General features: G+C 36.5%; 1 protein-coding gene across 3 annotated transcripts in view; it reads right to left on the bottom strand.

Moving 5' to 3' along the window:
• The window catches only part of PIAS1 (protein inhibitor of activated STAT 1), a 117,802-nt gene that overhangs the window by 36,608 nt on the left and 60,813 nt on the right, over positions 1-20,381 (bottom strand). For all 3 annotated transcript variants that reach the window (XM_060153000.1, XM_060153010.1, XM_060153007.1), the window contains exons 3-6: positions 7,742-7,826; positions 7,430-7,477; positions 4,071-4,161; positions 3,289-3,423 (exon numbers count right to left, since the gene is read on the bottom strand). In XM_060153000.1, the coding sequence (XP_060008983.1) occupies positions 3,289-3,423; positions 4,071-4,161; positions 7,430-7,477; positions 7,742-7,826 (359 nt within the window). The remainder of the gene's footprint in view (positions 1-3,288; positions 3,424-4,070; positions 4,162-7,429; positions 7,478-7,741; positions 7,827-20,381) is intronic.

Here is a 20,381-nt window from a genome sequence, read left to right as displayed (position 1 = left end):
ACGTGGGCCTCAGCAGTTGTGGCTCACGGGCTCTAGAGCACAGGCTCTGTAGTTGTGGCACACAGGCCCAGTTGCCCCGTGGCATGTGGGATCTTCCCGGACCAGGACTCGAACCCGTGTTCCCTGCATTGGCAGGTACATTCTTAACCACTGTGCCACCAGGGAAGTCCCTGTCCTTCTTCTTTGAAACTCCTCCCTTGGCTTCTCATACCCACCCCCCCGTTCTGCCCCACATCTCTGGTACTATTTCCCCATGTCCTCTGCAGGTTCATTCTCTTCTATCCAGTATTAAAAGTTATAGTTCCTCAAGAATGGTAAGCCTTCAACACTCTCTTCTTTTTACTTGTTACATTTCCCCTAACCAATGTCAGCCTGCTTGTATGGCTCTAGTAACCACCAATATGCAGATGACTCATTTTCTTTTCTAGCCCAAACTTATCCTCTGAGCCTATATGCCCAATGCCTCTTCAGAATGTCTCAAAGGCATCTCGAACTCAAAAGCTTCAAAACTGAACTCATGATTGTCTCCATGTAGTCCTCCAATACTCCTTCCTTCAAAGCAAAGCAAAGCAAAACAAAACGCACCTAAATTCAGTCCTTTTTCAGTGTTTCCTCTATCACAGTAACATTATCATTTACCTTGTCACTCAAGCCAGAAACCAAGGAGTCATCCTTGACTTCTCCCTTTCTCTTAGCCCCTATTTCTAATCTATCACTTAGTCCTACAGATCCACCAATTTATCTCCATCCCCAGTGCCACCACTCTAGACTAATATACTATTTCTCTCACTAATGCTTCAGCAATAGTAAGAGGTAACCTCTATGCATGACTCTGGTCTCCATTCAAGCTGTTCACCACTCTAAAGAGTGGCCTTTTCTAAACAGAAATATGGCCCTGTAAACTTTCTGCTTAAAAAGAGAATATCCTTAACATTAACATTACCTCAGAGGCCCTACACGGTTTCGTCCTTTTTTACCTCTCTAGCTTCATCTTGTATCCTGTTCTTCCGCATTCTATGTACTCTAGCAATTCCTCCTCCCTTTCAGTTTCTTAAGAAGAACTAGGCTCACACCTGCCAGTGGACTACTCTGAATGTTGTTTTCTCTGAACCTTTCACCTGATTCCTTCTACCCTTCTCTCAGCTCTTAGCTCAGTCATTACTTCCTCAGGGAAGCCCTGCCTGACCTCTCTCTAGTGCAAAGTGGCCTTTAATACTCTAAAATCACCACACACATCTTCTTTATATTACTTATAATACAGTTCACATTTTCGTGTGTGACTACCTGCCCCCTAGATCCTAAGCTCCAAAAGAGTCAGGACTTTTTTTTCTCACTATGGTACTGCCAGTCTTCAGCAGAGTGCATGGAATATAGCACACATTCTATAAATTTCAAATGAATTAGTGAATAGACATGAGCTCATATCATAAAACTGTAATAATCAAAACTATTCTGAAATTGTGCCGGAAAAAGAATGCTAGGCTAAGAAACAATACAGAAAAGTTCAGAACACACACAGGATAAATCAAAGCAAATACGTAATAATGGTGGCTTCAGAATTAGCATTTATTTAGTCAATGGTATTAGAACTGGCTATTTAAAAAATTAAATTTGTATTTCACACTACACATAAATTCACAATGGATTAAATATTTAAAGGTAAAACTAGAAACCTCAAAAGTCAAGAAAAAAATATAAACAAATTATTTACGTAAGATTGGGAAGGGCAGACAGACTAAACTTGATGGAGGCTGACTGGAAAGACTATAAAGAAACAAAACTGTGCAACTAGAGATTATAATACTAAGTGAAGTAAGTCAGAAAGAGAAAGACAAATGCCATATGACATCACTTATATGTAGAATCTAATATATGACACAAATGAACCTATCTATGAAACAGAAACAAGTACGTAGAGAATAGACTGGTGGTTGCCAAGGGGGAGGGCAATGGAAGAGGGTAGGAGTGGGAGTTTGGAATTAGCAAATGCAAACTGGTATATATAGGATAAATAAACAACAAGGTCCTACTGGATCGTACAGGGAACTATATTCAATATCATGTGATAAACCATAATGGAAAAGAATATGAAAAATAATGTATATATATGTGTATATATATATGTAAAACTGAGTCACTTTGGCGTACCGCAGTAATTAACACAACACTGTAATTCAACTATACTCAATAAAAAATAAATTAAAAAAAGAAAAACAAAACTGGTTAAGATTTGGCTCCATAATAATTTAAATCTTCTACACATTAAATAAAGGGCAATAAACTAGAAACAAACATTTGCCACATGTAAAAGAGGGTTAAATCAATATATAAAGAACTCATAAACAATAAAAACAGCAATACAGAAATAGATACTGATATGATTTTTAAATGTGAATAATCACAAACATAAAATATGTCCAACCTCAATAATAATAAGAGGAGTACAGGGGCTTCCCTGGTGGCGCAGTGGTTGAGAGTCCGCCTGCCGATGCAGGGGACACGGGTTCATGCCCTGGTCTGGGAAGATCCCACATGCCGCAGAGCGGCTGGGCCCATGAGCCGTGGCCACTGAGCCTGTGCGTCCGGAGCCTGTGCTCCGCAACGGGAGAGGCCACAACAGTGAGAGGCCCACATACCGCAAAAAAACAACAATAATAATAATAATAATAAGAGTACTAATTAAAACAATGTGGTACCACTATTTACCTATTAAAATTAGTAGAGATCTTAAAGAAAATAAAACTCAATGTTATCCGTCGACAGGCACGTGAATAAACACAAAGTCAGAGAATAAATCTGTACAACATCTTTTGGTAAGGCAATCTTCTGTCAATGTACACAAAATTTCTTTAAATTCTGATGCTCTTTGACTCAGCAATTCCACTTCTGGGAATTTACTCTAAGGAAATTACCATGTATGTATGCAAAGTTAGAGCTACTAGGATGGTCTTCAAAATGTTCTTTGAAATAGTAATCAATCAACCAAATAAATGTTCAACAACAGGGAACATCATATTGGAATATGATGTAGCCATTTAAAATTATGCAGATGAACATGAAATGACATAGGAAGATGTTTATGAAAATTACTCAGTGAAAGTTATCAGGTTATAGAACACTGGGTAGGGCAAGATCCCATTTTTTTAAATGGGAACATGTTGAAAATTCATTGTGAGACAAAAATAAATCCTTTTGCAACTCATTTTATTTACACAAAAGCTCAGGTAGCCATGGAGATTAACCATTCCTTATAATACAAAAATCTGGTAGAAACAAAAATTTACTTACTCTTCCAATTTCTGCAGTCCATGAAACAACAATGGTGTTTGGTACAGTTGTGGACAATCGGACAAGTGAGGTGATATTAATTGGTCGGCTGGGTCGCTTTGGTTCCACACCATTTTTAGTAGGTGGAAGATAACCCTAAGGATGAAATATAATTTATTTCTACTTATTACTTCCACAATCATTTCAACTTCCATTCCTTAAAAAAAAAAACCTACAAACTACATATGAGAAAATGAGTATTTTCATTTAAAAGTAGAGAAGCAAACGTTTGTAAGAGTTTCCTGTATGTTTCTCTAAACAACCATACAGTCTCATAGTAAGCCTGAGAAAAATACTGGTGGCAGAACTTAAAAATCTCTAAAATTTAAGAATCAGGTTGAATTCATAAAGAGCTTGGATAAGTATATAAGGACTATTTTAAAGGTGAACAATAACAGCCCCCACTCCTCTGTTAAAGGCACAGCATTCTTCAAATCTCTATTCAACCAAAGCTTCCAGACTCACACGAATACATCTGAGGTTTTGTTGAAACAATCTCGTCTTCCCAAAATTCAGTAAAACACTAAAGCTACCACACCCAACTCCTAGACTATGTCTCCATAGCTAATGTCACAGCTGTTAATTGTACACAGTTGGTACAAGTGTTTCACTCAGTCACATGAATATATATCCAAAATAAAGATGTTTTCTTAACGAAAAATATGATTAACAACAGCTGTGATGACTTATTTGCTAGCTATGTTGGCAATGCACTTTTTAAAAAAATAGCTTTTGGGACTTACTGGAAGGCTGCAAGGTTTTGTATTCACTTTCACGCAAAGATTGGGTGGGAAGTGATCTTCTTGTGGACAACTGGTTTCTGATAAACAAAACCTAAACAATAAAGGACAAGTTTAATTACCTTTATTAAAGGATGACACCACATTAATATTTTTGTTCCACAGCTAATCTAAAAGATGGTCAAACTTAATAACAACAGCAAAAAAACCACTAAACCTGAATAAATACATGAAATAGGTTCAAAATAAATAATTCTGTCAATGTAGAGTTTCAGTGGTCACAACTACCAACCTGTAGTTCTCTTCATAATATTTGAAGTCATTTGTTCACGCATGTTTTGGGGGGGAGGAGGTGGGGAAGTGCTCTGTGGTTGAATAAATTTAAGAAATTTTGAATCAAAAAATAAATTACGTTTCCTCCATATAGAACTTCTCAGAGCTAGGCTAACAATAACTGTAACTTTTTAAGAGGGAAATATAAATATATAGTAGTTCCCAAATTTATTTGTCTGTGAAACATTTTTTTGGTTCTCAGCAGACTATACTGAAAATGCTAGAAGTCCATCCCCAGGATCAAGTTCTGTCCACCAAGCCCAGGTACTCCATTATTCCCTGAAAACTGAAGATGCTGAATAATAACATTAATTGTATTATATCCATTATAATATAATATCCATTATAATATCCATTATATCCACATGTTAGAATACTATTTTAGAAACTCATGAAAACATTTATTTCTAAATTAAATGCGTTATCTTTTGGGAAAACCAAGGACAACTACATAATTTGTACATTCTCACTCCATTCTTACATAGATCAAGAAATAAATTATTAATTTGCTATTTAAGACAACTATTCTTGATTATTATACTTCCTTATTCCCAATATAGAGCTGAGGCTCATTCCACTTTACAGAATGTTCACAGCACCTTTGAGTTACATGTTAAGAAGAATGCTATCTCTGAATTCTGTGAAATATTCATCATGCACAAACACCTTCTCTCAACATCTTGATCTGCCTGCCATGCAATCTGTGTGAGGGAGTGTCCACAAAATGGGACAATTTTCTATATAAAATGTTATGGGTACATATAAATATATGGTCATCTTTAAGCAGGGACAATCTGTAGCTTCCATTAGATTCTCAAAGGGGTTAGAGATCCATATAAAGGTTGAGAATTACTAATCTACAAAGATTTTCTCAAAATATACTTAGCAAACAGATGTCAAAGCCCACAAGATCATCTCTAACTCCAGCAGAAGCTTCTATTACAGGCCAGTTCTTTACTTTCCAACAGTAAGAGGATGCCATAAAGCTTTTAATCAATTACTCCAATGCAGAGATAAATTAGCAACGTGAACCTGGCTGCCTGAAGCTACAGAAAAGCAATAATTTATATGACTAGTTGACTGCTATTCAATTAAGTAAAAAGTGAAAATCTAAATCACCCTTACAAACCGAAGACAAAAAAAAGATTTTAAAAATGGGGAACAAGAGCAGAAAGTTTCTATATAGGAGTTCATGGGGGTGGGGAGGGGAAACAGATAAATGAAAACAGATTAGGAATCTAATAGAGAAAATATTGATCCTAATTCTGACCAAATTGTTTTCATGTTTTAGATAAAGACTTATAGTTAGGATAGTGGAAGGTATACACTCCCAACTTAATACACTGGGATTGCTGTAGGGGGTGAGGAGGGGATTAAAACAATTTAGTAAAATACAAAGAACCACCTAACAATTACCAAATATAATACAAAATGGTTGTTTTTTCATCAAATTCTGGAGATAAATTTGATGGCTAAGCCATTTTTAACCGTCAAGATCCCCTTAGAATCTCTGAATTTATCTTAGAAAGAAAACCTTCCTTTGGAATGTGAACCATACCTCTTTGCTGCTTTAAAGAATGCATGCGTACGTTAGTACTAAGGATAGTAACTAGATATTTTGTTTTAGAGCTATGGTTTTCAAACTTTATTTTAGTCTTGGGATACTCTCCTCAAATGAAAACTAACCCAGAAGTCAAACATGTAGAACAGACCAAAGCCACATTACTTTGGTTCAGAGTGTGTGTATATGTGTGTGTCAGGTGGGGGAATTGGGGGGGTTGGGGAAGAGAAGGTTTCAGAGGGTAGCCCCCAAACAGTGGCTCCAAGCAACAGTCTGAAAACCACTGTTTTAAAGGACAAAGTCACATATCAGTATGAACAAAATGTAAACTACTGAGGCAGGGAAGTAAAAAATATTACAGCAATATACAATTAATTATGAAGGCACCATATTTTAGTCCTTTAATTTATTCAGTCATTATCATAGTCTGTCCCTGACAGAGGAAAAAGTACCTTTTACACAGAAACACCTTGTCAGTGCCTTCCAAAACCAAGACCTCAACCTCTCCTCTGCTTTCTCAGTTTTCATCACACTATTTTTGAACCTAAATCAAGAGTTTTTCACATTATTCCATGAAGCACTGAGCTGGTGCTTTCATCTCTTTTCTGATCTCCTAGTGTATTTATAATCTTTACATACAACTTAGTATCTGATTATTGAGACTGGGCTATCTGTTTGACTTATCCTTCCCACTTTATAGGGAAAACAGCTTGTTGAGGAAAACAACTGTCTTGTATTTCCTCTTCTATCCCTATTGCAACAAGAACAATGTGGGACACTTAGGTTTACACAAGGATAGTCACTGAGTAAAAACAACAGCATAAGATGGTTTATGTAAGCAACAAGAGAGAGACATATTAACATAAAAGATGTCTTAGATATTCTTAGAAGAAATGGGCTAAGAAAAGAAACAATATGGGCAGTAGCATGTTGAAAATTTTTCGTTTTCCAAATTGTAAAATTTCGTCTTTACAAATCTATCAAGAGATGTCTCACATGGAATCTAAATTAGAGAGTATCTAAATTAATGGTTTAAAAATACAGGACAAAACAAATTAGACTATTTTGGTTCTTGTTAGTCCATGAGACACTGTAGACTTAATCTAAGTATTAGTTCTTTATCTACAGTAGTTTGCCACTCATGCAGATAAGGTCTTTGCTTTCATAAAACTGGGTACTTCTAAAGAGCTGACCACCATATTTAAACATATCATTAGCTGGAGCTTCTCAACCAACCAAGGGCAACCAAAATAGAGAAATATGGTTAAATATATGGCACATGACTTGGTTACATTAAAATCTAACTTTGATAGTAATTAGGATGTATCGTAACAGGAAAAGGTTTTCCCTCACCCAAACATCTAAACCCAATACTTTCAATATACTTACTGAAAATCAGGTAGATTTTTCAAATCTTTAAGAAATATTAACTTTTAAACTTTGGATATATACTGTAGCAACACTGTACCTTAACTGGACCTGCACTGTGAAGTCACATTTGGTCCCAGAAATATCCCTAGAAAAGACAGAGTAAGAACTACAGTTATTTTAAAGATATACAGAGGAAAGCTGATTCAAAGACACTGTTACCCCAGAAAGTATTTCAGATTTATCAGAAATATTAACAGTTATTAGGGTAACTAACACTATAATAGTATTTTCAATACTAATATTTGCATGACAATAATACTCATCCAATACACTGTTTTTAAAAGTCACTTATTATAGACAAAACTGGATTCAAAGGTCAAGCTGCAAGTTACACTCGAAGACAACTTACATGGAACTACTGATTTGCTGCACTTGTTGTGGTGTCAATGCAAATGCAAAACAGGTTTCTCGAAAGCGCTGGCTGTTGTCTGATGCTAAAGAAGAAAAGAATTATATTTTTAATTACCTTCAAATTCATCAATATAGAACACAACAGTAAACAAAACAAAAAAACCCAAGCATTCACACACCTTTAAATTAACTAGGACAGATTCTAGAGTTTAGATAACAACTCAGTTAAGACACTGAAAAATAAGATATGTGCCAATATCTAATCATATAGATGTCTGCATCTAAAAAGCACACTTGTATAAAAACATGCTGATATTAATTTTATTTAAAATAATATAAACCCATTTAAAGATACATGGCTTCTGAGCTAAGTAACAAACATATACACACACCTTGAGATCTGCACAGGTAAGATGACAGCTGGACTCGAAGGCAAATTAAGAATTTTATCATCTCCCATCTAACTATACCATGCCAAGTTTTATACAATAAATATCATATACAGTTTCTCCTATGCTTAGATGAAATGACATCAAAATGTGCCTGTGGTCACTATCTCAAAGGAGGAAAGGAGTTACAAGAAGGGAAGGAAGGGAATAGAGAGAAGGAAGGGAGGGAAGTGGAGGCGGGGGAGAGAAAAGAGCAAGAGAACAGGCAGGGAAGCACAGGTCAGTGAAGACCAGGGATTCCTACAGGGTGCTGCCGTGAGCAACAATACTTCTATTGGCTTTTAATACACGTTATGTCTATTTTTAAAATCAGTGGTCAATATCCCTCTTGTTCACTAATATTTCCTCAGTGCTTGGCACAAAGAAGCACTGAATGACTGTTGAATGAACAAAAGACTGAAAATTAAGAAATACCAAACTTAATTATTTAAACTGTCCTTTTCCAGGATAATTTTCTAGAACAAATGGATCACTGAAAGTTATTACCAAGGAACTCCTAGCCTGTGGGCCACTTAAACTGGTGCAGAAAAAGGAGCTGAACCCATCTCTAAAAGGGTTCAAACAAAGTATAAATGGAAGAAGTGAAAGGAAGGTTGAACTCTATCTAGATCAATGGTCTGCAAGCTCATTTGATTATTTGTACCTTTCAGCAAAATAATTTAGCATATACCATGTATATGTTATGTATGTTAAACTATTATATTGATATTGTATATGCTATAAAACACACCAAAAATAGAAGTTAAAAATGTTAAGATTTGACATAAAATTTTAGATATTTTTGTGAATTCGATTTTATGGAAAATCTCAACTTTAGAAACTTCTGTTTTACAGGTAGATATTTTTTCCTTTATCCCTATGGATTGTCTTGTGTACCCCCTGAGATGCATACCCCCAACATCAGAGATCATTATTTTGGATGATCTGCCTGCAAGCAACACTTCCTCCAAAATTACCACCAAAGACAAATGTCAAAAAGCTGTACAAATGTATCACTATGAGAAAGAAATGCAAAAGAACACTGTTGATCTACAATTTCATGTCAATATAGGAGTATCTTTTAAAGTCTACATTTGCTTTTCTGCTTTCTGTGATCTGGGAAGGTTTTTTCTTAAAAACTCTATCCCCAAGAAACAGTTACTGACCAGAAAGTTATCTTAATCATGAAATATCAACGTGGCAAAAGGCAGATAACCAAGGACCAGAATGTAGAAAAGCAAACAGTTTCCTCTGTCAGGCAATGAAAGTAACTTCTTTTGCTTCTTAGAGGATATGTCTCTATAAAGATTTTAGTCCAGTAGGCTTATCCTGATTTAGATTTCTGGCTCCATTCTAAAACAGTGCTATTGATAAAATAATTTCCCAAGTACCCAAATTAATATTATTCTCTGGGAAAAATTTCACATTCATTTTAGAATACATGAGTACAGTAAGTTTTGGACATACACACACGCAGATTTAGATAGAGAAGATATGACTAAAATAACAAGGCTGTTTCTTGAACCACACATAGAAATCAGGTTTATTACTTAATAGTAACCCCTTTTTACATCCTCTTGTGTATAAATGCTCATGGGGTTATTACTGTTTACCTGGAAAAGCATCTTTCGTACTATTTGATTTTCAGGTTTAATTTTGCTGTGAATGCCAGTGAAATTATAGTTTTGGTCTTAGATAAGACTATTTAAAAACTTTTCTAAAAGTTAATTAAGCTATCATCATCCCTTTCAGAAAAGTTCAGGCCAAACAGAATCATGAAATCTTCATATTGAAAAATGAGTCTTACAAATCATCCAAAAGAATGACCTCCGATGTTGGGGGTATGCATCTCAGTGGGTACACAAGACAATCCATAGGGTTAAAGGAAAAAATATCTACCTGTAAAATAGAAGTTTCTAAAGTTGAGATCTTCCATAAAATCTAATTCACAAAAATATCTAAAATTTTATGTCAAATCTTAACTTTTTTAACTTCTATTTTTGGTGTGTTTTATAGCATATACAATATCAATATAATTGTTTAACATATATAACATATACATGGTATATGCTAAATTATTTTGCTGAAAGGTACAAATAATCAAATGAGCTTGCAGACCATTGATCTAGATAGAGTTCAACCTTCCTTTCAATTCTTCCATTTATACTTTGAACCCTTTTAGAGATGGGGGAAGAGAAGCCATCACCTTGTCAAGCAGAAGATGACTGGTGATAAACAGTGTAATTTTAAGAAAGCTTGCAGCCCAACAGAGTAGCAAAGTTTAGTGGAAAGAGATGAGATCACATACACCTGGATTCCAAACTGGTTTTACCACTTACTTGCCACGTGACCTTAGGTACTTATCCACCCTGAATCTGTTTTCTTCAATATTTAAACATAAACATACACGAACACAAAAACGCTCACAGGATTATTTTAAATTTAAATGAGGTAAGGTATTTAAAACAAGCACCAATTTCCTTTTCTGTCTCCCTTCCTCCTTATGCCCTTACACTGAATCAAAATATATAATGCTGTAACTCCCACCCACTGATGTCATATAGCATATCCAGTCATAGCCATTCTTCAAATATTTTAGACAGCATTAATGTGCCCCCTCTCTCTCCATCGACTCTTGCCACTGTACTTCAGGCAAGACTTCAGAATTACTCACCATTCTGATCTTTCTCCTCTGGACATATCCCAGTCTATCACACTTTTAAAGTGACAGCCAGAATTGAACACACTCTGTCATAGCATACTATTTCTCCAAAATATTTGCTGCCCCTCTGTATTGGCCCACCCCCACAGGAGGAATATGACCCAGTGCCACTGATGCCCACTGTGGAGCAGACCTTTAAGAACTATCCTTGGGTTTCAACATCTTTTTCTTTCCAGTCTGCCTTGATTTTAGAGTGGAGAGAACAGAGCAGAGCCACAACCAATCCACAGCTAATAAGTAACGTAAGTGAAAAATAAATCTTAGTTGTTTGCCGTTGAAATTTATGATTGCTTGTAAGCTGACTTATTATTCAGATGTGAGATGACAAGAACAATATTTTTATCAACAACTACCATCTACTCCTGTTAATCCATACAACAATCATAAAGAAATCTACTCTTTTTTCAGATTTAGAAATTGAGGTTCAAAGTAGTTATGTAACTGTCAAGGCCTCATACTAGGTAAGTAAAATCCGAACTGGAGGTCAGATCTACACATTTCCAAAGCTCATGCTCTCCTCAAAACATAGGTCTATTAGCTCCCCTGATCTAAGTGTGCTGTACTTCTTTTTTTTTTTTTTTTTTTTTTGCGGTACGCGGGCCTCTCACATTGCGGAGCACAGGCTCCGGAAGCGCAGGCTCAGCGGCCATGGCTCACGGGCCTAGCTGCTCCGCGCCATGTGGGATCTTCCCGGACCGGGGCACGAACCCGCGTCCCCTGCATCGGCAGGCGGACTCTCAACCACTGCACCACCAGGGAAGCCCTGTGCTGTACTTCTATTAATGCAGCCTAGCATTATACTGAATCATAGAAAACAGGAAAAGAATTACCCACTATACTCTCATCATAACTGCTTGTCATTTTTACATATTTCTTTCCAATCAAATTACACATACAATTTAAAAGCTCGCTTTAAAAAAATTACTCTTATCACATTTTCAATTACAATCTCTATTACCATATTTTAATTATTGCATTGTATTCTATCTGTGAGGTGTATGAAAATTTTAATTGCTCCCTTGATAAACCATTTAGGTTTTTCTAATTTTTCATTATTTGAAATGACTCTGTATACAGGGCTTATACGTTTGTTTTTTGGAATGGGGGCGGGGGGGGGTAGCTATTATTTTCTTCGGATCAATTCCCAGATGTGGGTTTTCTGGGTCAAAAAGTATGGAGATTTTTTTAAATGAATCTTGACATATCACAAGAGTGGTTTGCAAATGCTTGTAACACTATAAGACCATGAGCAATTTGTGCATCCACTAAATGCATCCTAGTCTGGCCTGCACGGGAGTTGCTGCTAATTTAATGGGTGGATCTGGGCAACTCCTTAGTAGTTTAATTTGTATTAAGAATTTTTTTCTTGTTTTTAACTTCCTATTTAGTTAATTGTCTAATCTTGTCCTATGCCCATTTTTACATCTGCATAAGAGTTTCATATATAAAAAAATTAACCCTTTGGAAATCTGCTGCAAATATTTCCCCCAGTCTGTTATGTTTTCTCATTTTGGCTACATTTTGGGATGATACAAAAGTTAAGTTTTATGTAGTGTAATCTGTCAACCACCTCCTTGTAAATTTGTGTTGTTCCCCTTCTTAGGTTCAATCAGTACACAATTCAATTCTCTGGCTTGTTGTTTCTATGTAATTATCAATCCATCTGGAACTTATTTTAGTATGTGATATTTTTAAAAAATCTAAATTTTTGTTTCTCCAAACTGCTTAGTTATACTAATACCATTTGTTAAATAATCCTTCTTCCCTATGGATACGTGTGCTTCCTTTACCATATATTAAATCCTTATATCCAACATGTTCCATTCCCAGGCTATTTTCTCATTGGTCTTTTTTTATCCTGGTGCTGGCACTCTTCTTTTTAATTGTTATAGTTTCACTATGTTTTAATATCTTATATCAGGTTTCTCTACATCCATTCTTCTTTTTTCAGAACTTTAACATCAACTCAAATGTTTTATCATCTAGATAAACTTCTGAATCCTTTTGCCATGATTCTCAAAGCTCAGTGGTATTTTGAGTAGAATTACAATAAACCCATGAATTATTTTGAGAGCTGACATCTTTATATATGTTTACATCTTTAATCTTCCCATCCTGGAGTACTGTATCCATTTATTCATATCCTTAAGGTTTTGTCATTTTCATCATATAAATTAGTCACACGGTTCCCATTAAGATTATTCTCATGCAAAATATCAACAATAGGAGAATGACTGACTAAACATTCATATAATGGAATATTCTGTAACCAAAAAAGGAGAAAAATCAACAACACCAGAAGCTAGTTTCTTTTTGAAGATCAATAAAATTGATAAACCTCTAGCAAGACTACTAAGGAAAAGAAGAAAAGAAAAATAAGAATAAGGAATAAGAGGTAACATCACTACAGATTCTATAGACAATAAAAGTATATAGGAGAATATCATGAACACCTTTTGGCCGAAAATTGACAACTTAGAAAAAACAAGTTTCTTGAAAAACAAAAACTACCAAATAGATAACCTGAATAGCTCTATATCTAGTTTAAAGTTTGAATTTGTAGTTAAATATCTTTCCTGAAAGAAAAGTCTAGGCCCAGATGTTTTCTCTGTGGAATTCTACCAAATATTTAAGAAACAGTACCAATTCTACATAAATTGTTTAAAAAAACTGAAGAATTCTATCAAACATTTAAGCAAAGAGTAATAACAAATTCTAAACAAACACTTGCTCCCAAATTAAAAAGAGAACATTTCACAACTCATTTTATGAGAGTTATTACTCCAGTACCAAAACAAGACAAAGACATTAAAAGAAAATTACCAACTATTACCTCTCATGAACATAAATACAAACATTCTTAACAGAACTTTCACAAATCAAATCCAACCATATAAAAAAAAGGATAATACATTATATATAACCAAGAGAGATTTATCCCAAGAATGCAGGGTTGTTTCAACATTCAAGTCACTAGATTAACAAACTAAAAAAGAAACATGTTGTCATTTCAATAGATGCAGAAAAAGCATGTGACAAAAATTTAACATCCATTCCTGATTTTTAAAAAAACTCTCAGCAAACCAGGAATAGAAGTGAACTTCCTCAACCCAAAAAAGGATTTCTATGAAAAATTTACAGCCAACGTTACATTTAGGGACTTCCCTGGTGGTCCAGTGGTTAAGAATCTGCCTTCCAATGCGGGAGACGTGGGTTCAACCCCTGGTCAGAAAACTAGGATCCCACATGCTGCAGGGCAGCTAAGCCTGTGTTCCACAACCACTGAGCCTGCGTGCTCTGGAACCACAACTAGAGAAGCTTGCTTGCCGCAATGAAGGGTCCTGCATGCTGCAACAAAGATCCCACATGCCGAAATAAATAAATAAATAAAAACCAAAAAAAATTACAATTAAAGATGAGAGACTAAAGAATTAGAAACAAGACAGTGACATCCACTCATCATTTCTATTCAGCAATGTACTGGAGATTCTTGCCAGTGCAATAAGGCAAGAAAAAGAAAGAAAAAACATCAGGATTTAAAAATAACTAAAACCATCTATTCACAGACAACATGATGATCTATGTAGAAAATCTGACAGACTCTACCAAAAGGTATTAGAATAAGTGAGTTTAATAAGGTAACAATGATAGACAAAAATCTGTGCTATTTCTATAAATTAGTAGTAAACAATAAGAAATTGAAATTTTAAAAACACATTTATAGTAGCATCCCCTCAAAATGAAATACTTAGGCATAAAACTGACAGAAGAGGAGCTAGACCTGTGCGTTGAAAAATGCCAAATATTGCTCAGAGAAATTAAGGACCCAAATAAATGAAGAGAGAGACAGTGTTCATGGCTCAGATGACTCAATGTGGTTAAGATATCAGTTGTTTCCAAACTGATCTACAGATTCAATGTAATCCAATAAAAATCCTAGCTAGTTTGTTTTTTTTTTTTAAGAAATTGATAAGGTGCTTCTAAACTTCATGTGGAAATGCAAAGGACCTAGAAGAGTTAAAACAACTTTGAAAAAGAAGAACAAAGCTAGAGGGCCAATACCACTTGGTTCTGAAACTTATTATAAAGCTACAGTAATTAAGACAGTGTGATGTTGGTGTCTAGATTAAAAAAATAGATCTATGGAGCAGAATAGAGAATCCTGAAATATATCCACATATATATGAACGACTGATTTTTGACAAAGGTTCAAAGGCAATTTAGTTGAAAAAGAACAGTCTTTTCAATGAATGGTGCCGAAACAACTGGATACTCATATGCAGTGGGGGGAAAAGTGCTTTGAGTTATATAGTACACCGTATGCAAAAATTAACACAAAGGAGATCATAGGTGACATCAGAGAAAATGGTAGAATAGAAAGCTCCAGGAGTTAGTTCCTCCTCCCAAACAACCATTAAGCTGGGGAAAAAAAAATCAGAATCAATGATTTCAGAACTCTGAACCTGATCAGACACACAGCAACCAGGGGAATGCTTGATGAAGAAAGAGACTGCTGAATCTGTTGAGAGAGCTGTGTGAGTGATCTAGCAATTATCCCCTATTCCTCAGCCCCACTGTAGCTGCAGGGACTGTAGCCTGTCATCTATCACAAGATTTAAAGAGATGTACACACTTTTGGGGGGGCAGGGTGAGGGGTGATTGGATGTTTGGAGAAATCTCCATCAGATCACAGGCCGACTGAAGAGACAATGGAAGAGAAACTTCACAGACCATACACAAAGAATACAGACTTTGCAAAAGTAGTAAAGGAAAGTCACTATAGTCCCCTTGCAGATCTAGCTCCAGCTTCTCACTGAGGGTCACTAAGTTGCTGAAGACCTCTTTGGACTCCTCATCCACCTCAAATCCACAAAAATTGTGAACAAACTGTGGGCAAAGGTTCTTCCAAACCCCATTCATGGTGATGGCTGTAACCTCATGGCAAGCAAAGTCAGTGTTTTTTATGGCCTTGTAGATGTTATAGTCCTTCCAAAATTGTCGCAAGGTTGTTCCTGATTCGTCACTCACCTTTACTGCCTGACGAAAAGTGTGATATAAATAATATTTCTTGAAAGTCGCTATAACTCCCTGGTCCATAGGTTGGACGAGCGACGTAGTATTCGGTGGCAGATGCACTACTCTGACGTTGGGATGAAAGTCATCTATGAATGGTGGGTGGCCCGGAGCACTGTCAAGCAGCAAAAGAATGTTGGAATGGGATGTCCTTCTCCAAGCAATATTTCTCTACCTCTGGGATAAAGTGGTGGAAAAACCAGTCCTGGAAAATGGCCTGTGTAACCCAGGCTTTGGGGTTACTCTTCCACAACAGGAAGAGAGCCCTTGGCTATGTCTTTAAGGGCTCTTGTGTTCTCTCAATGATAAGCTAAGAGAGGTTTCAGCTTCATATCACTGGAAGCATTGCCACCAAACAACAGTTAGCCTATCCTTTGCTGTTTTATAGCCTGGCATCAACTTTTCCTCCTTACTGATGTAACTTTGGTCTGGCAGCCTCTTCCAGTATAGTCCTGTCTCATCCACATTAAGAACCTGCTCAGGTAAATACTCTCCTTCATCAATAATTTCTCGAAGCGTTTCAGGAAATTCCCGGACAGCTACTGTATCTGCACTTGCTGCCTTGACACTTACTTTTACATTGTGAAGGTTGGCTCTAGCCTCGAACTGATGAAACCAGCCAAGGCTGGCATTAAAAGATGCGCAATCTGGGCTTCCCTGGTGGTGCAGTGGTTGAGAGTCTGCCTGCCGATGCAGGGAACACGGGTTTGTGACCCGGTCCGGGAAGATCCCACATGCCGCGGAGCGGCTGGGCCCGTGAGCCATGGCTGCTGAGCCTGCGTGTCCGGAGCCTATGCTCCGCAACGGGAGAGGCCACAACAGTGAGAGGCCCGCGTACCGCAAAAAAAAAAAAAAAAAAAAAAAGATGCGCAATCTGATTCTTCACCATGTTTCTTCAAGTCTTCATAAAGGCTTTTAGCTTTCTCTCGAATAAGCATTAAACTGAGTGGGACTTGATGCTGATACTGCATCCATACACTGAGAAGTTTCTCCATCTCCTCTATCACTTTTCCATGCTTCTTTGATATTACTGATATTGTCCACTTCATCGGCACAGCAGACTTTACACGTTCCATGATCTTGTCCTTGCTCTTTAGAATCATGCCAATGGTTGAACGATTCATGTTATAAGAATGAGCGATATCTACCATCTTTTCGCCTTGCTCCACTCTCTCAATTATTTTCACTTCTGTATCCATCGTTACCACTTGGCACTTCTTAGCAGTACCAGCTACACCACTGCTACTTTTACGCTTGCTTCCAGACATCCTGGGCTTGAAATAAAGATACTGTACTACGGTACTCTATACAGTACTGTACAGCCGGGGTCCCCAACCCCCAGACCAGTACTAGTCTGTGGCCTGTTAGGTACTGGGCTGCACAGCAGGAAGTGAGAGGCAGGAGAGCGAGCAAAGCTTCATCTGTATTTACAGCCACTTCCCATCGCTCACATTACCGCCTGAGCTCTGCTTCCTATCAGCATTATGGTGAGTTGTACAATTATTTCATTGTATATTACAATGTAATAATAACAGAAATAAAGTGCACAATACTTGAATCATCCCGAAACCACCACACCCCCAACCTTGGTCCATGGAAAAATTGTTTTCCACGAAACCAGTCCCTGGTGCCTAAAAAGTTGGGGACCACTGCTGTATAGTAAAGTACACAAAAGCACAACCACTTGTAGAGAACGCACGCACGTGACAACGTACACCAGACACGTGATCTTACATGACTGGACATGAAAATGCGCACTTGCATCTCTGAATGTTCTCAACTTGAAGGTTCGTATGTAGGGGAATTACTGTACACAAAACCAGAACCACTTCAAACTGACGAGATGGCTACAATTAAAAACAAAACAAAATCACAAGAGTTGGTGAGGATACGGAGAAACTGGAACCCCCCCATACACTGATGATAGGAATAATAAAATGGTACAGATGCTGTGGAAAACAATTTGGCAGTTCCCCCAAGAGTAAAACACAGAATTATCATTAAGACTCAGCAATTCCACTCCTAGGTATATACTAATGCAAAGAAATGAAAGCAGGGACTCTAAACAGGTATCTGAATGCCAATGTCCATAACAGCTTTATTCACAATAGCCAAAAGGTAAAAGAAACTCAAGTGTCCATCAAGAGGTGAATAGATAAGCAAATATCTATTCCAGGGATGGATTGGGAGTAAAGATTTCTTTAGGTACAGTCCCAAAGCACGATCTTTTTTTCAATTGATGAATTGGACTTCATCAAAATTAACAACTTATGCTCTTGGAAAGACACTGTTAAAAAAAAAAAAAAGAAAAGAGAAGCCACAGACTGGGAGAAAATATTTACAATTCACATATCCATTAAAGGACTTGTAGCCAGAATCTATAAAGAACTCTTACAAGTCACTAACAAGAAAGCAAACAACATAACAAAATTTGAATGTGCAGAAGATCTGAACAGACACCTCACCAAAGAACATAAATATATGGATGACAAAAAAGCACATTAAAAGATGTTCAACATCCTCAGTCTGTGGGAAATGCAAATTAAAACTACAATGAGATACACACCTATTAGCATGTCTAAAATCCTTAAAATGACAACACCAAGTGTTGACAAGGATGGAGAGCAACTGAAAAGTTCATATGCTACAGAAAAGAATGTAAAATGGCCTAATGGTTTAAAAAACAGTTTGGCAGCTGCTTACAAAGTTAAACCTGTATCTATCATCTGATCCACTTGCTCCATTCCTAAGTAATCTACCCAAGAAAAATATAAGCATATAATTATACAAAGATTTGAGCCTAAATTTTCATAGCAGATTTGTTCTCAACAGCCAAAAACTGGAAACTCAAATGTCTATCAGTGGGTGAATGAATAAATAGTGTTATATCCATATAATAAATACCATTCAGCAATAAAAAGCAACAAACTACCGATACAACAACATGGGTAAACCTTAGAATATAATCTAAGAGAAGTCAGCCTCGTTCCCCTCCCCCTCCCCCCCCAAAAGATTATATATTCCATGATACCATTATATAAAATTTTAGAAAATGCAAACTGATCTATAGTGACAGAAAACACATCATATCTAGGGGCTGGTTGGGAATGGAAGGGGCAGCTGGGAGGAATTACTAATGGGATGAGGAAACTTTGGGGAGTGTTGGATATGTTCATTATTTTTATAATGATGGTGATTTCACATAGTCAAAATGTATTAAATTGTACATTTCAAGTATGTGAAGTTTATGGTATGTCAAGGATATTTTGATAAAGTTGTTTAAGAAAGTAGTAACTAAAGCAAAATGGTGCACACACGCACCCACACACAAAAAAACTGGCAGATGGTGAGGGGGAATGAACAACAGAACAGAACCCTTGTACCACATTTAAGGCTCAAGTCAAAGAAGAAACAGCCAGAAATTCAGAAAGAAAAACAGGAGGAAATGGCGTCCTTGACATCAAGGGAAGAGAGCATTTCAAAGCGGCAGTGGTACACGCTCAGAAGTCAGGATAAGAATTGAGAACTAGACTTAATAACTGGCAAGCCACAGATGATCTTGGCTGGACCTGTTTCAGTGCAATGTGGAGCAAACATCAGACTGCAACAGATTCAGGTATGAATGGTTATTGATTTTAATACTTAAATATGAGAACTTTGTTTTAATAGCTGCAATAGGAAGTTAATATCTCAGATTTGTGAATTAATTACTATTCTGTTTTGAATCACTACAGCCAATCTTGAAGGTCTCCAAAGTTCTATAATGTAATTTGAAATTTTGCTAAGATAGGACTTTGAATATTAGCTGTTTTGAGGATGTAGGATGAGTGTCCCGGGTAATAACTCAGCCTCTCAATGTGGCCTTGTATACTTGTCAGTAGCTCTCGTTGAGGGTAAAAACAGTCATTCAGATTTCCACCTTTTCCATACTCCAATTCAGAGAAAGGATGAAATGTTCTAGTGGAGTTTGTAATTAAGGATACCTATAAAGGTGTCGTGGAGGATATCTCTTGTGAATATTAAGGGCTCACTGTACTTACAGGAGAAGATTTTCAACAACCTGCCCCCCCGTAAGTATTAATTACCAATGTTTCATCTGTAAGAAAGAAAACCATTGCCTATAATAACCAGAATATAATTATCAATCAAAACATAAAATGTGCAGAGAAAAAGTTATGGCTTTAGAAATTTCTTTTTTTTTAAAAAAACATTGTTCCATAGAGAGATGAACTAGACTAAAAAGAGAAAGAGGAATCATGTTGCAATTTACATAAACTAAACATATTGGAAGGCAAAACCTAGATACATAACATAAACAAAGTTATTGAGATTCTGATGATAGAAACACTAAGCTAATCTAAGTGGTTGTACTTTCAACTGCTCTAAAAATATTTATTATTCCACCTCACCAGCAG

This window comes from Lagenorhynchus albirostris, chromosome 1 (assembly GCF_949774975.1).
Source record: "Lagenorhynchus albirostris chromosome 1, mLagAlb1.1, whole genome shotgun sequence".
NCBI classification, from domain to species: Eukaryota; Metazoa; Chordata; class Mammalia; order Artiodactyla; family Delphinidae; genus Lagenorhynchus; species Lagenorhynchus albirostris.
The sequence above is the reverse complement of the archived record's forward strand: the minus strand, read 5'-3'. Positions and strand labels throughout refer to the sequence as shown.